We start from the raw sequence: 14,123 nt of genomic DNA, 5'->3' as shown, positions 1-14,123 counted from the left end.
TAAAGAAAACATTTTGATCCTGATGGTGGCTGATGGTCTGACGGGCATGGACCACAGAGAAGCCTTCGTGTTACTGCTCTGGGCCCCTCCTGCGTCCCCGTAGGGTCTCCGGCTTCAGCTCTCACAGTGTCAGGCATGTGGCGGAATGGCTCGTCCTGTGGGTGTTCGCCGGGGACCGCTGGTGAGGTGGCCAGGGCAGAGGGGCCAGCCCACAGCCGGGTTGGTCTGCGATGTGAAGACGCCACCCACGTTTGCAGGGTCATCGCGGTGACCGAGTGAAAGAACCTGTCTCCGTGCTTGGCTCCTGTTCGACCCTCGGGAATCGGCTACTGTCCGTAGAGCTGCACCGGCCCATCCACACTGACTTCATCTTCATGGTAGTGGGAAACGGATGTGTTCTCGGTCACGTCATCACACTCCCGACGAGTCTGCTCTTGCCCACCAGACTGCCGGCTCCCGGGCACAGGGCCAGTGAGGTCTGGGCTCGAGGGAATCCATCGTAGTTCATTCCCCTCAGCTCTGTTCAGCAGCCGTGGACCCCCCACCTCACCCTCTAGGAGTGTAGGAGAAGGAAGCAACTTTTTATGGATTTTATCCAATAATTGGGAAGCCTCCAGACCTTGGCCAGACTACTCAACTTCATTGTGCCTCAGTTTACCCACATGTAAAATAGGGAGATAGAGTAGGTGACATGAACAGTTTCTTCTTTTAAAACAAAAAAAAAAATTTCACTTATTCATTTGAGAGCGAGCGAGTGAGCAAGTGCACATGCACAAGGGAGAGCAGGAGCAGAGGGAGAGGGAGAGGCGGGGAGCCCCGTGCGGGACTCAGTCCCAGGCCCCCGGGACCATGACCTGAGCCGAAGGCAGACGCTCCCCCGACCGGGCCACCCGGTGCCCTGAACCGTTCCTTGTAACCAAGCCGTGTGGTGCGGTGACCCTGTGGTGGCGCCCATGTCGGAGCTGCCCGCCTTCCCTCGGGCGTGAGGGGCAGTTCGCCCTCCTCCCCTGCATGTGATCGCTAACAGCAAACTCCTGGGGCTGCGGGACCGTGCTGCGCCCGGAGGCCCAGGCCCCGTGGTGACGGGACAGTGGGTCGGGGCAGGCGGGAGGGCGGAGCCCGGGGAGCAGATGGGTGGTTCGGAGACCTTGGGGCCGTTGGGCCTGGCCCTCTCCGGGTGGGCCTCCACCCCGCGTGAGCCCGTGCTCTGGGCCGTGCTGCTGAGACCGGGCCTGGGCCGGGGGGGGGGCGGGGAGGGGACTCTGTGCACCACGCTCGCCCCCCTCCCCGTGCCCTCTGGGTTACTTTCTTGTCTCTTGGTTTTTAGCGCACCAGAGCAGAGTGACGATGATCCTGTTTGTCCTGGAGCTGGAGTGGGTGCTGAGCACCGGGCAGGACAAGCTGTTCGCCTGGCACTGCTCCGAGAGTGCGCGGCGCCTGGGAGGCTACCGCACCAGTGCCGTGGCCTCGGGCCTGCAGTATCCTTTGCTGGACAAAAATCCCCTGGTGGGAGCTTAGCTGGTGACTCCTCTGTCAGGAAAAGTTGGGGTATGTGCACCTCGAGACACTGTGGCTGTATGTGCGGAGCTGCCCTTTAGCTCAGGGTCTCATTGACGTGACGAATGCACACGTCGGGGAGGGTCTTCCTGGAGGTGGATCAAGGGGGTGATTTCCCCTCAAAGAACAGATCCCACGGGGCAGGTCGAGGAGTGGCTGTGACACAGGTCTGATGCCAGACGGGGCGCCGCCCGATGTGCGAGCCTCAGGCGTCAGGAGCTCCGAACACGAAGATGAGGGTGGTTTACGCGTGGACGGTAAGGCTGCGAGGAGCACGAGATGCCTGTGTGTCCTCCGAGTATTTCTGGAGAGGCCACCGGGCAGAACCAGACGAGGCCGGCTGGCATCCACAGGCCGCGATGCAGGCCCCCAGGAGGGGCGGGGATGCTGGCGGTGACCCCCAGGTGTCCGGGACCCCTCCGCCCGCGGCCAGCACCTGCTCCACCCGCTGGTTGGCGGGGCTCCGGCAGGCACGATGCGGCGCCGCCACCACGGGGTGAGGAGTGACGGGCCTGGCTGCCGGTTTGCCAAGCAGAGAACCCCTGTCCACCGTCCACCGAGCGAGTAGAGGGAATCTGCGGCCGCTGGTCAGCAGCAGGGGGAGGAAGGAGCGAGGTTGCTCTCGGGTGTTCGCTTCAGATTGCAGCGATTCTCCCAGCGGCAGGGCTGTGCTGGGTCCTTGCAGACCGTAGCTGTGCACGTGCGTGCGTGTGCATGTGTGCACGTTAGCCTGGGTCACGGCCCTGTCCTCTCTCCTTTCCCGCCCTGGAAGAGCAAGATGAAGAAATGAAGACCGGCCGCCATGGAAGGCTGTACAAGTGGCACGTTACCTCGCAGGCCAGAGACGGGGGGCGGGGGCGGGCGGGGGCGGGCGGGGGCCCCCACCTGCCTCTGGGATGTGGTCTGGCTGTTCAGAGGCTCCGGGTCCCTTGCGGAGGCCAGTGGAGCCCAGCCTCGTGCCTGGATGGAAACGCTTGGCCGCCTCGTGGGCAGATGCGGACTCCCTGCTGGCGTGGCCCGGGCCAGCGCCTCGTCCCCCGGCGGGCCGGCTGAGGCCACACGGGGCCACGCCCTCACCGCACCGCCCAGCTGCAGAGTCGGCAGGTGCCACCCCCAGGTCGCGGCCTCAGCCGCCGTCCACCCCGTCACCCTGTCCCCCCCCCCGCAGACCGCAGCACCCGGCGGCCGCGTCCTCGTGCTTCGTACGCTGGCTTCCGTGTCACTAGCCACGCCAAGGACCCAGGAAACGGGCAGCTCTTGCCCTTACGAAGTTCACTTTTTAAACCCTCTGAAAGTGGACACAGGACAGCAGCGCCAGGGCCCAAGTCCTGACGGCGGCCTCTGGCTCCCCCGGCGTGGGCTGCGGGTTCCCAGCGGAGCCCTGTGGCGGGAGCCCCGAGCCCCTGCGTGTGCCCAAAAGCGGCGGGCGGCCAGCAGTGTTGGGGGCCGTCGGCCTGGCCCGGGCCACGTGGAGCTGCGTGCGTGCTGCGGGGACAGCCCCTCCCAGAGGCCCACGGCCCAGCTCTGCCGGGCCCTCCCCCGGCCTGGGAACGACCCCCTGTCCTCGTCTCCCGGGCCCCTTCCCGGCGCTGCAGGAGCAGGTGGCATCCCCGGGCCGGGGCCTCCTGGGAGCTGTCACAGCCTAACGTGCCCGGGCAATGTGGCGCTCACACAAAAGTCCAGTTTTTATTTTTGTTTTGTTTTTATTTTTTTAGATCTTACTGGAACTCAGTTTGCCAACACACAGTACAGCCCCTGGTGTTCATCTCACCGCGTGCCCTCCTCGGTGGCCGTCACCTGGTGACCCCATCCCACCGCCCCCCCCTTCTGCCTCCCTTTGTTTGTTAAACCCGTTTTTTCATGGGAACCCTCTACGTCATGTCTTTCCTCTTTTTTCTGCCAGATTCCATACTTACAGGTTTTTTAAGGGAAGGTGTTTGAATAACACCAGTTTCTCTTCCTAGTGGACGCTGGTGGCGTCCCACACACGAAGCGGCCTGAGACGAACCACCTCTCCCATCTCCATCTCGAACCGTCGTTCATCCAAGTCAGTGATGCAGGGGAATCCAGCCTTTTTTCCTCTTCGTTCGGGTCTCGAACGGGAGAAGTTCGTGTGCCGTGAAAATAGCCAAAATTGAAGTAGAGAGAGAGAGGAAGACCAAGGGACTGACACTTCAAAGATTTAATTTCCACACAACCTCAAAGTCTTTGGTTGCTGTGGCTAAAGGTCTGACGCTTCAGGGGTGAAGCAGCACTGAGCAGTAATCAGGCGGACGGGGAGGGGGAGACGGGGCCTCCACTCGCAGCTCCCGAGGGTTCTGTCCGGGGCTTCTCCGCTCACTGTCGGAACGATAATTAGGGGTAAAAACAAAAAGACCACGTTGTCTGTTTCCACAGTGTGGAAACCAAAGCTCGAGAAGGTGAAGGGACCTTCTCGAGGTCACAACCAGGGTTCCATCTTCCGCCGGCCCTCCGCGCAGCCGGCCGCCCTGGGATGCAGGCGTTTCCCAACGCTCGCCCCGCGGGTGGATGTTAGGAAATAGACCTGATTTCCCTCCCCACTTCGCGGGCCAGTATTTAAATTTGTGAACACTTCGGCCTCCCCTTTCAGTCTCGTCACGTGACCGTGTTTCCATCACATTTCTCCTGCTTCTGCACAGTTTAGGTAGTCCTCGTTTTAAGCCGTTATTCACATTCAAGATATTTCCAAGACGTCCCCCTACCTAGTACAAGGTCTTTTCACCAAGACGTCTTTCAGATCTGCTCGTATTCAGGACAAGAGTACTGGAAGGCTATTCAGATTATCTTGATTTTTATATTTCCTCATCTCACCCTTAATGCCAATCATCTGGCTTTGAGGCTGTATGATTTTATCTCTGCTCTCTTTCAAATAGCTCTTGTTTGCATTTTTACTTTTTTAGGAGAATACTACTACTTACCTGCCATCATAAAGACTGGTCGGTGTCAGAGTGCATTTGTTTCTTTGTCTGTGTTCTTATAATTAATCTATAGGTAAATGTAGCAGGTGATCTTACTCCATATAAAACTAAATACTGTTATGTGTGTGTATATATATATTTGACAACTTGTTTGGAGAGTATGACTTCTCTGCTGTCCATGAGACTGAAAGAATTTGTGATGCCTTGTTCTCCTTTACTTTAAAAAAAAAAGTTTTATTATGAAAATTTTCAAAACATGCACCAAGTGGAGAAGAGGCTATAATGGATGCTCCCGTACTCATCAGACCCAGCGTTGATTCTTCTGTCTTTCTGGCTCTCTCTCTCTCTCTGTCTCTCTCTGTCTGTCTCTCCTGGAGTATTCAGAAACAAATCTCAGACCTTATGTCATATGATCCTTACATGCTTCACCACGAATGAATACAGAACTTTTCGGCAATCACAATGCTGTTATTATTCTTAAAAATGTATAACCACTACGCGATAGTGTAGAATGATCGATCCATTTTCACATATATCACTTACTGGCTTTTTGCAGTGAGTCTGTTGAAATCTGGTCCAGATCCACTTCACACACTGAACATGGTTGTCACACCCGGAGTCCCTCCCCAGTCCGGAGCAGTGATCTCCTCCTTCTTCTTTCTGTGCATCTGTACGGTGTCGGAGGCACCGAGGCTGTGTTCCCAGGGGCAGCCCTGTTTCTAGTGATCTCTCCGTCCTTGTGCTGTCGTTTCGCTGGTTCTACCTGCGCCTCTCCCATGTGTTCTTGGGAGCCGAGAGCTGCCTCTCGAGGTCTTGATTCAGTGCAGAGTCAGCTTCAGGTGAGCACCCTTGGTTGCCTCGCAGCAGGAGGCACATCGTGGCAGGTTGTCACACCCTTCCAGGGATGCTCAGCTTGATCCGTGTTGCAGGTGGTGACCGCCAGGTGCCTGCAGTGCTGGCCTCCGCATCAGCCCTGCATTTAGTCCTTTCCCCTGAACCAGTTCTTTCACGGGGGTTGCAAAAATGGCAATTTTGTCATCATTTTCCCCCACATATTAACATATGTGGAATGCTTCCATAAAGTGGAACTTCCCTCTCATTAGCTTGAGCTACTTGGTTACCCTGAGCTACAGTCAGTTTGGCAAAAGCAACATAAGTTCTGATTTCTCTTTAATTGCTCATTTTCCGAGTAGAGATTCAGTGCCCTGGTTACCTCTGATAGGTGTCTTTTTTTTTTCTTTTTGAGCATTATTATAAACTCTGACTTAAAAACAATACATTAGTAGATTTCAGGAAGTTGTCTTTTTTGAATGTTAATATTGTCCCATCTTTGGCCAATAAGAGCCCCACCACATTGGCTCCAGTGTCTGGATGTAACCACACTTGCCTTTGAGAGCTTCCTTGCTCTTTGGCGCGTCTGAAGCTTATCTTGTACCTTTCTGCCCCAGTCCTGAATCAGCCATTTCCCTCAGGGAGCGGAGTTTAGAGCTAGCTAGGAAACATACGTGTGTGTATTCCTGAAAAGAAAAGAAGTCATTGGGATCCCTGGGTGGCGCAGAGGTTTGACGCCTGCCTTTGGCCCAGGGCGCGATCCTGGAGACGCGGGATCGAATCCCACGTCGGGCTCCCGGTGCATGGAGCCTGCTTCTCCCTCTGCCTATGTCTCTGCCTCTCTCTCTCTCTGTCTCTGTGACTATCATAAATAAATAAAAATTAAAAAAAAAAAAGAAAAGAAATCATTGACTCATGTAATAAATTCAGATTTAACATAACAGGGTTTTAACTTCATTTTTGTATTTGATTCTTTTATCTTGGGCTGGAAATTATGGTTCCTGAAACATTAACATGCTCGTTTTATGCTATGTTATGTTTAAGCTGTTCCAGAATAATAATCGCAGCATTATAGCAGCAAGGCTACGGAGTGAGATTTCTCTGCAGTTCTTTTTGTCCTTAGAATATATCCTCCCAAGGACAGACAGTTGAAACGCTGTGTGTTAAAGTCACTTGAAATAATTCTGTTAACTATGGCTTTACCAGCAACTCGATAGTTAGGTTCACTCACTTTACTTTGTTGTCACTTTGGGGGATTTTTTTCCCTTTAATTTTGTATATATTTTTAATAAGTAAAATAATGACATGATTCCAGAGCTTCATTTTGTAAAATGAACACACGCGCGCAGACACACGCACGTGCACACACACAATTCTGTTGCCCTCCCTTTCTTAGGCAAAGATCGTGTAGCTTATAAACTCTTAATGTACCTTGGCTTGTTTCACCACTTAATAATATGCCCCGGAAATTCCCCCACGATGGTGAGCTTATGATGTGGAGATCTTTTCCCCTAGTACCGCATGGATATATCCTAGTTAATTCAGTAAGTCCCCTTTTGATGGAGTCCTTTTGTTGTTTTCAAACTTGAGCCATCTAAAATAATATGGAGTGAAGAGCCTCAGGCATGCCCTCTGTCCTCCGGCCAGTGTATCTCTGGACAGATCTCTAGGTTCGCCTGGTGTCCTCAACCGGGGAAGCCCCTAGAGACTCCGGAGTGTGCCTTAGGCTTTTGCTGCAGGCTGGTCACGTAGTCAGCCTCTCTCTGACCCTCACATGCACCGAAATTCCAGACTAAGAGGAAAGCAGGTATTTGGCGTGAACCATGTTATGTGTACAGCCCGGGCGGAGTGAGCCACTCTCGTCCGTCGAAGGTGGGACCCTCCTGGAATCCTGGTGGCCGGACACCACGTCAGCCCCGTAGGCAGCCTTCTTCCCAAGCCTGGCGGTCGGCCCGTTTCTCACGTGCTCAGTCTTCACCTTCATTTCTTCCTGAACTGTGTGTTCATACGTGTTGCCCTTGGTTCTGTTTGGCCTGTGGTTGCTTTCCTCCTGATGGTTCTTTTTGTGTTGGGGGCCTGGGCCTTTTGTGACATGGATTGCAGATATTTTTTCCAGTGTTTCTTTTGGCTTTGCTGATGGTGTGTGTTTGTTATTTACGTTTTTGAGTAGTAAGTAGCGTTTCCCACTCCAAGGTTATAAAGGGACTCTCCCATCTAGATCTCAATAGTTGTCATGTTTTACACTTAGATCCTTAATCCATTTGCAGTTTATCCTGATATAGAACGTGAAACACAGATCCTGTTCTGTTTTCCCAAATGCCTATCCAGTTTATGCCAATATTTTTTTTTTTACCCCATCTCTTCCTTACTCATTTGAAGAGCCACCCTTATCAGACATGCTCTGGGGTCTGTTTCTAGACTTGCCATCTCGTCCCATGGTCCTGTTTGTCTGTTTAGGCACCAATACCGCACTTCTAATTACAGAGATTTTGTAACGTGTTCCACTTCTAGTAGCGCTAACCTCTCCTGTCACATAGCATAATCATTCTTATTTTCACAATGTTCCTGGCTCTTCTTTTTATTTTTTTATGTGGGCTTAGACTTCCCTAGCCCTAGGGGGGGGAAAATGTTGATATGTTTATAAGGATTGTATTAAATTTGTTAATTCATGTTGTAAGGAGTGACATCATTCCCGCGTTGAGTCTTACCGTCCCATGGTACTGCATCTTTCACTTTGTTATGTCTACTTTTTGTATCTTCCAGCGTTATGGCCAAGCTGTCTTCATACAAGATTTGCACGTTTCTTGGTTTCATTTATTTGTTTATGTAAATCCATCAATTCTGAGAAATGATCCTTAATGTTTACATGATAGATTTGATGTTGAAACCCGGCATGTGTTTATTGGTGACCAGTCAGGCCAAGTGACCATCCTCACACTGGAGCAAGACACCTGCACCCTGGTCACGGCATTCAGAGGACATACAGGTGGGATTGGAAGCAGAACCTCCACACGCCGCTCTCACAGGGACCTGTCACCTGCCGTGTGTTCTGGCATTACGATCCGTGTTGTCAAAGCGACACAGAACGGTGTGCACGGACGCACGTGATACATTTAACCAATTCCGGAATGGCACAGTAACATAGAATGTCAGAAATTGTCTGGAATTTTCAGTGCAGACAAAAGAGGAACCAGCCTCTTTTCAAAAGGTTGGAGATTTGGTTCTCTGTCACGTCGCACTGGAGGAAGCCAGTGTTGGCACATATATTGATGAGACGTGGTTTGAGACCATGTGGCAACCGCACAAACCTCAGAAGGCCAAAAAGACAGCTGGCTCAGTCTGCCCTTTCCACCCTTGGGGTGAGAAGATGGTGTGCGAGACAGACTCCCCCGCTTCTCAGACAAGTGAAATAAAAAATAATAATAATAATAAGCTCATTGTGGGTAGTGAGGCTTCATAAAAAGGTCCGGTTCTTTTTTAACTTCCTTCTGGGCTCTTTTCAGTGTAAAACCCAAAGCCCCCTTTATTATTTAGGATTTGTTTGTTGGGGAGGGAGTAGGATCTGCTCAGGATCATGTAAGGAAGGTAACAAAATATCCATGCTTAGCCTCTGAAACACTGGAATAGATGATAATGACTCGTTTTTACTAGTATGTTTAATATGTAATGTTGACCCTGGGAAATGAGTCACTGCCTGTTTTCATGGTTCTTAATGGGCTTTTTATGTCTCTCACAGATGACCAACCTATGATTTAGAACAGAGCAAGGTTCATACTGAGTTTAGATGGCATATAAGAGCATAAGTAGGTGAATCAGGATGTAAAATGGGTTAGTACCTAGACCATAAGGGATTTCCTCAAGGGGAAGAAAGGAATGCAGTAAAGAGGAAATTGAATCCAGGGGAAAGGGGTCGTAAAAGATCATCCTAATTATCTATGTTTTCTGGGAAGAAGAACACATAGAAGCTTCCCCTGTAGACAGGACCCAGGTCTTTCCCAATTGGATTTCTCTTCTTAGCCACCGACACCCCGGCGAAGCCTGGCCTGGGAGGGACCCAGAACTGTCCACGTCAGGAGCCCGGCACTTCTGTGTTTCTCTGCTCACGCGAGTCTCCTCATCTTTCAGTTTTTTAAATCCTGCCTCCAGCTCCGTTTGCTCTTGTCTTTATTGACCAGTCTCCCTGATCCTTCATCCCGGGCCTGCGCTTGGTGGGCAGTCTGCTTGAGATTCTCTCCTTCCCTCCCCTCCGCCCTTCCTCCCTCCCCCCACACTCTCTCTAAAATAAATAAATCTTTTAAAAACATATTCTTTTGGGGCCCCGGGGTGGCTCGATGGTTGAGTATCTGCCTTTGGCCCAGGGCGTGACCCCGGAGTCCCGGGATCAAGTCCCATGTCGGGCTCCCTGCGTAGAGCCTGCTTCTCCCTCTGCCTGGGTCTCTGCCTCTCTCTGTGTCTCATGAATAAGTAAATCTTTTAAAAAAAAATACAGTCTTTTTCTTGCCCCCGTGTAGTCTTCCCCAACAAGCAAACTTCCTCTTCCCTGTCTTCCTCTCAGGCTCCTGCCTCACTGGGGAGTCCCCAGGGCTGATTCTCCTGGGATCTGCACATCAAAGCTACGCCCTTTGTCTCCCTTTTGACTAACTCCCTCTTCTCAATGCATTAACATGCATAAGCATCTCGGCTTTCTGTTCAACAAACAGACCCCTCTCCATCCTGGTCCTGTTGTAGCAGTTTTCATCTTACTCTCTTAATAGCAGTGCTTTTTTTCTTTTTTTAAATCATAGTACAATGTACAGAAAGAAAATTCACCATTTTAATCATCTTTACGCGTGTGGCTCAGGGGCCTTCAGAACACTCAGATCACCACTCGCCTCCCCGGCCCCTGGCAACCCCCGGTCTCCTGTCTGTCTCGGACTTGGCCTGCTCGGGGGACCTCGCAGTCGGGGGAGTGCAGTCGGCTGGCTCCCTTCAATGGGCGTAATTTCTTTGTGTCCTAGCAAACAACACAGCCTCTTAAAGGAATATCACTTGCCAGCTGCTGCGAAGTCTTCACCTGTCGTTTGCCCTCGTCCCGCCCGCAGTGTGGCTTGTCTGCTGCTCCAAGGTGGCCAGGGACCCGCTGGTTGCCAGATCCTCTGTCATGCTTCACCTTTCCACCACGTTTTACAACGTGGCCACTCCTGGCTCGTAGCAGCCCTCCCTTTGGCTTCCGTGACACATTCTCTTCTAGTTTTCTTTTCTTTTGAAGTCTTTATTTATTGGAGAGAGGGAGACAGAGAGGGAGGGAGAATGTGCACAAGCAGGGGGAGCAGCAGAGGCAGAGGGAGCAGCAGACCCCACTGAGCAGGGAGCCCGATGTGGACTCGATCCCGGGACCCCAGGATCACCCTGTGAGCTGAAGGCAGACGCTCGACCCCTGAGCCCCCCGGGCGCCCCAGTCTTTCCCAGTTTTCTTCTGTTTCTCTCGCTGCTCGATGCCATCTCCTTAGGAATCTTCCTTGTGAGCTGTGCCCAGACCCTGGTCTCTCTACTCATGGCTCTCCCTGGTTGGCTTCAGCCACGACTCCTGTCATACAAATAACAGGTACAGTGTCCTCAGATCCTCCCCGGCCCCGTGAGACACACAAGCTAAGGAGTGAGGCGGTGGCGGGGTGCAGGCCCGGGCACCTCCAGGAACGCCAAGTGGGCCAGGAGGGCCTTCCCAGCATAGGTGTTGCTTGACTGAAGATATTTGGGAAGGAAGGAGTGTTGAGTTCACAAAACAGCAGTAGTCCAAGGCATGGAGATCTGCAAAATCTTTCTTGGGGACTCTGGGACCCCATTTGGCTGGCACGCCGAGCACAAGGTAGCGGGCAGCCCGAGCAGACAGGAGAGGCTGTCAGGATTGCTGACGATCCAGGCATTAGCCTGACATCAGTGAGAAACCATGAAAGGGTTCTAAGCAAAGACACAAACCTGGTCAGAATTTAAAAGATGGTTCTGGCCCCGCATGGAGAGCGCAGTGGGCCAGCCGCCAGGAAGCCGTCCTCACCGTCCCGGAGTGCCGCTCAAGGGCGAGCCAGGGGTGGGCCGATGGGCAAGGGGTGCCCGCACGGGGCGGCAGCGGGCCCTTCGGCGGGGCTTCGCAGCACGCCGCCCTCCCCGGGTGGCCCACGGCACCCCCCCCCACCAGCCCTCTCGCTGCCCCGAGCCCAGGGAGCCGTGGGCAGCTGCATGGCTCTGGGGCTTCCTGTTGCCCGGGTTGGTTCTCACATGCAGTGTCCCCTTGGCGTCCTGCCTTCATCTTTCTCAGAGCTTAAAGCCTTCTCCTGGCCTTATCATGAAGTATCTTTGAGGAAGCGCAGATATGGCCCCAGAAAGTCACTAACCAGCACGGAGGCCAGCGCAGCAGGCCTCACATAGAACGTACTGTTCTCTTCCCTGGCCAGTAGGATGGGCCCCTCGCCAGTCTGGCTACTGCCCTGCTATTCCGTCCGTCCGTCACCAGAGCAGGGATGTCTACGAGACCAGGCTGGTGCAAACCTGCCATTGAGCTCATCCCCTCCTGGGCCCTGAGAGGCCCCAAACTCTGGGCAAAGGGGTTTGGTAAGGGCTAATCTCCTCGTTCCCTTAGCCCCGAAACAAGACCTTAGGATGAACGCAGATCCGCTGAAGAGTGATGTTGGGGGTCTCGTCAGCCGGACCGAGCACCGGGGCACAGCGTCCTGGGTGCAGAGCCCCAGCCATTCACCCCTCAGCCCGGTACCGTACAGGCCTCGTAAAATGTGGGTTAGTGATGATGGAATTGGCCTAGTACCAGAGGCCAGCAGAGCATTTGCTAATCCATGGGGACCTTGGAAACTAGTTTTATGTTCCTGTGCTCCCTCTGCTGGTTTTATTTCTGGAACATCAGAGTTCTTTGCTATTTCTGCAGAAATTAGAATGTATTTCTACCAAGAAGTCATGCTGACTTGAACAAAGTGGGGGAGAATCAGCTTTTAACCACTGGAAATTCATGGTATCAGTGGAGTTATTTTTCCTTTTTATTTCTAAGGATCATTTTGGTTGCATGAACATAGTAGAAACAGGAGGGCTTGAACGTAGATGCCAGAGCACGCGACTGGACAAAATGTTAAATACAGACTTGTTCATTAACTGTTAGGGGAACCACTGAGGGTGACAGAGTCACCGTAATACAAATAGCCAAGGCAAGGAGAGGCACCGTTCAGTGCACGTATGCAGGTCCACATCATTGAGCTACAGGCTTGATCTTTGTGCACAGTGGAGGCTTTCACGTCTTTCTGGTAGACCCGGATCTTCTGGAGCTCGCCCGGTCCTTAGCCCTGGGGTGATGAGTGCTGGGCCCAAGGGCTGGGCCGGACAAGCCTGACGCCCGCTGCCTGGGCTTCGGGTCCAGGGTGCGGCGGCTGAGCCGGTGCGTGCAGGCGGTGCCCCAGATGTTGGCGGCGCAGGCACTGGGCAGGCAGGGCCACGTGAGGCTGCCTTGGAGCAGATGACAGGAGGGCCCTGACCCGAGAAGTAAGGGGGAGCCCCGGGGAAGCGGTGTTTAAACAGGCCTTAAAGAGAAGAAGGAGCCCCCCAGGCAGCGAGACCCCTGCAGGCGCAGTGGGTGGCCTGGGCCCGCAGCCTGGACGGGGCCCCTGGGGGGCGGTGGAGCGGGCCCAGAGCTCAGGCTCACCTTGCGGGTGCGGGGAGGAGCTCCCGACGTCCTCCTGGGGGGGCGGGGAGCCAGCGGGGGGTGTGTGTGCTGGGGACAGGAAAGGCCGCGGGGAGACCATGGCGGGGCAGCCAGGGGGAAGTGGGGGGCGTGCTGGGGTCAGGGAAGGGACACGGGGGGGTTGTGCTGGAGTCGGGGAGGGCCGTGGGGAGGCAGGGGAGGTGCAGCTGGGGGAGGTGGGGGGGCTGCTGGGGTCAGGGAAGGGACGCGGGGGGGTTGTGCTGGGGTCGGGGAGGGCCGTGGGGAGGCAGGGGGGTGCAGCCAGGGGGAGGTGGGGGGGCTGCTGGGGATGGGAAGGGCCACGGGGAGGCCATCAGGGGGGAGCCAGGGGGAGGTGGGGGGGCTGGGGTCGGGAGCCGCCGAGGGGTCAGGGTCTCCTCGCATTGGGGGCTGGGGGCCTGGGCAGCCGCGTCCGCAGCCTTGGGGGCCGGTGTGCCACCTGCCGAAGGCGGAGCCTGGGAGCCCCCGAGGTGGCGGGAGGCCACTGGCCGTCGGGGTGTGGCCACCCCAGGGTCCCCGGGCAGGCGGGGCACAGTCGCCCGGGGTGCGGTCCCGTGGCCCGGGGCTCACCTGGCAGCCCTTGGAGTCCAGGCGCCACACGCCCCGTCACCCTGCGGTGGGTGAGGCCGCCCGGACCGGCTCCGCGGCGCTGTCGCCAGCCACCGTGCACAAGTCTCTTGGAAGTTAGTTCCCTGTGCATTTCTGTAACGTGCGTTACATTTCCCAAGATTTTCATACTCTTTGGTCAGTCTCTTGTCTGGGAGTCTCTCCTGACTAGTAGAAGAAACAGCAAAAGTCTTACAAATAACTGTGCATTTTAGCAAAATTTATAATAGTGAAAAGTCAGGAAAAATGTAACAACATGTGAAATAAGGGACAACTGCGTGTTGGGGTCCCGGGCAACCGTTAAGACCCACATGTATGAGAACATGTAACCGCACGGGTGCGTTTTATAGAGACAAAGCCTCTCTTTCTAAGAACAGATCCATTTACGTCGGAAACCGCGCTACGGGGTGTAGTGAGAGCATGTCGGAGGCAGGCGGAAGCACATGGTGACACGGGGGACCTATGTCTGTGAT

General features: G+C 54.2%; 1 protein-coding gene across 7 annotated transcripts in view; it reads left to right on the top strand.

The window, feature by feature from the left end:
* WDFY2 (WD repeat and FYVE domain containing 2) overlaps positions 1-14,123 on the top strand; it is a 162,221-nt gene that overhangs the window by 123,988 nt on the left and 24,110 nt on the right. For 6 of the 7 annotated variants that reach the window (XM_025478405.3, XM_025478409.3, XM_025478408.3 and 3 more), the window contains 2 exons: positions 1,328-1,478; positions 8,201-8,313. The exons of the other annotated variant lie outside the window; for it this stretch is intronic. In XM_025478405.3, coding sequence (XP_025334190.1) covers positions 1,328-1,478; positions 8,201-8,313 — 264 coding nt within the window. The remainder of the gene's footprint in view (positions 1-1,327; positions 1,479-8,200; positions 8,314-14,123) is intronic. 7 annotated transcript variants of the gene reach the window in all.

The sequence above is a fragment of the Canis lupus genome, chromosome 22, assembly GCF_003254725.2.
Source record: "Canis lupus dingo isolate Sandy chromosome 22, ASM325472v2, whole genome shotgun sequence".
NCBI lineage: Eukaryota > Metazoa > Chordata > Mammalia > Carnivora > Canidae > Canis > Canis lupus.
The sequence above is the reverse complement of the archived record's forward strand: the minus strand, read 5'-3'. Positions and strand labels throughout refer to the sequence as shown.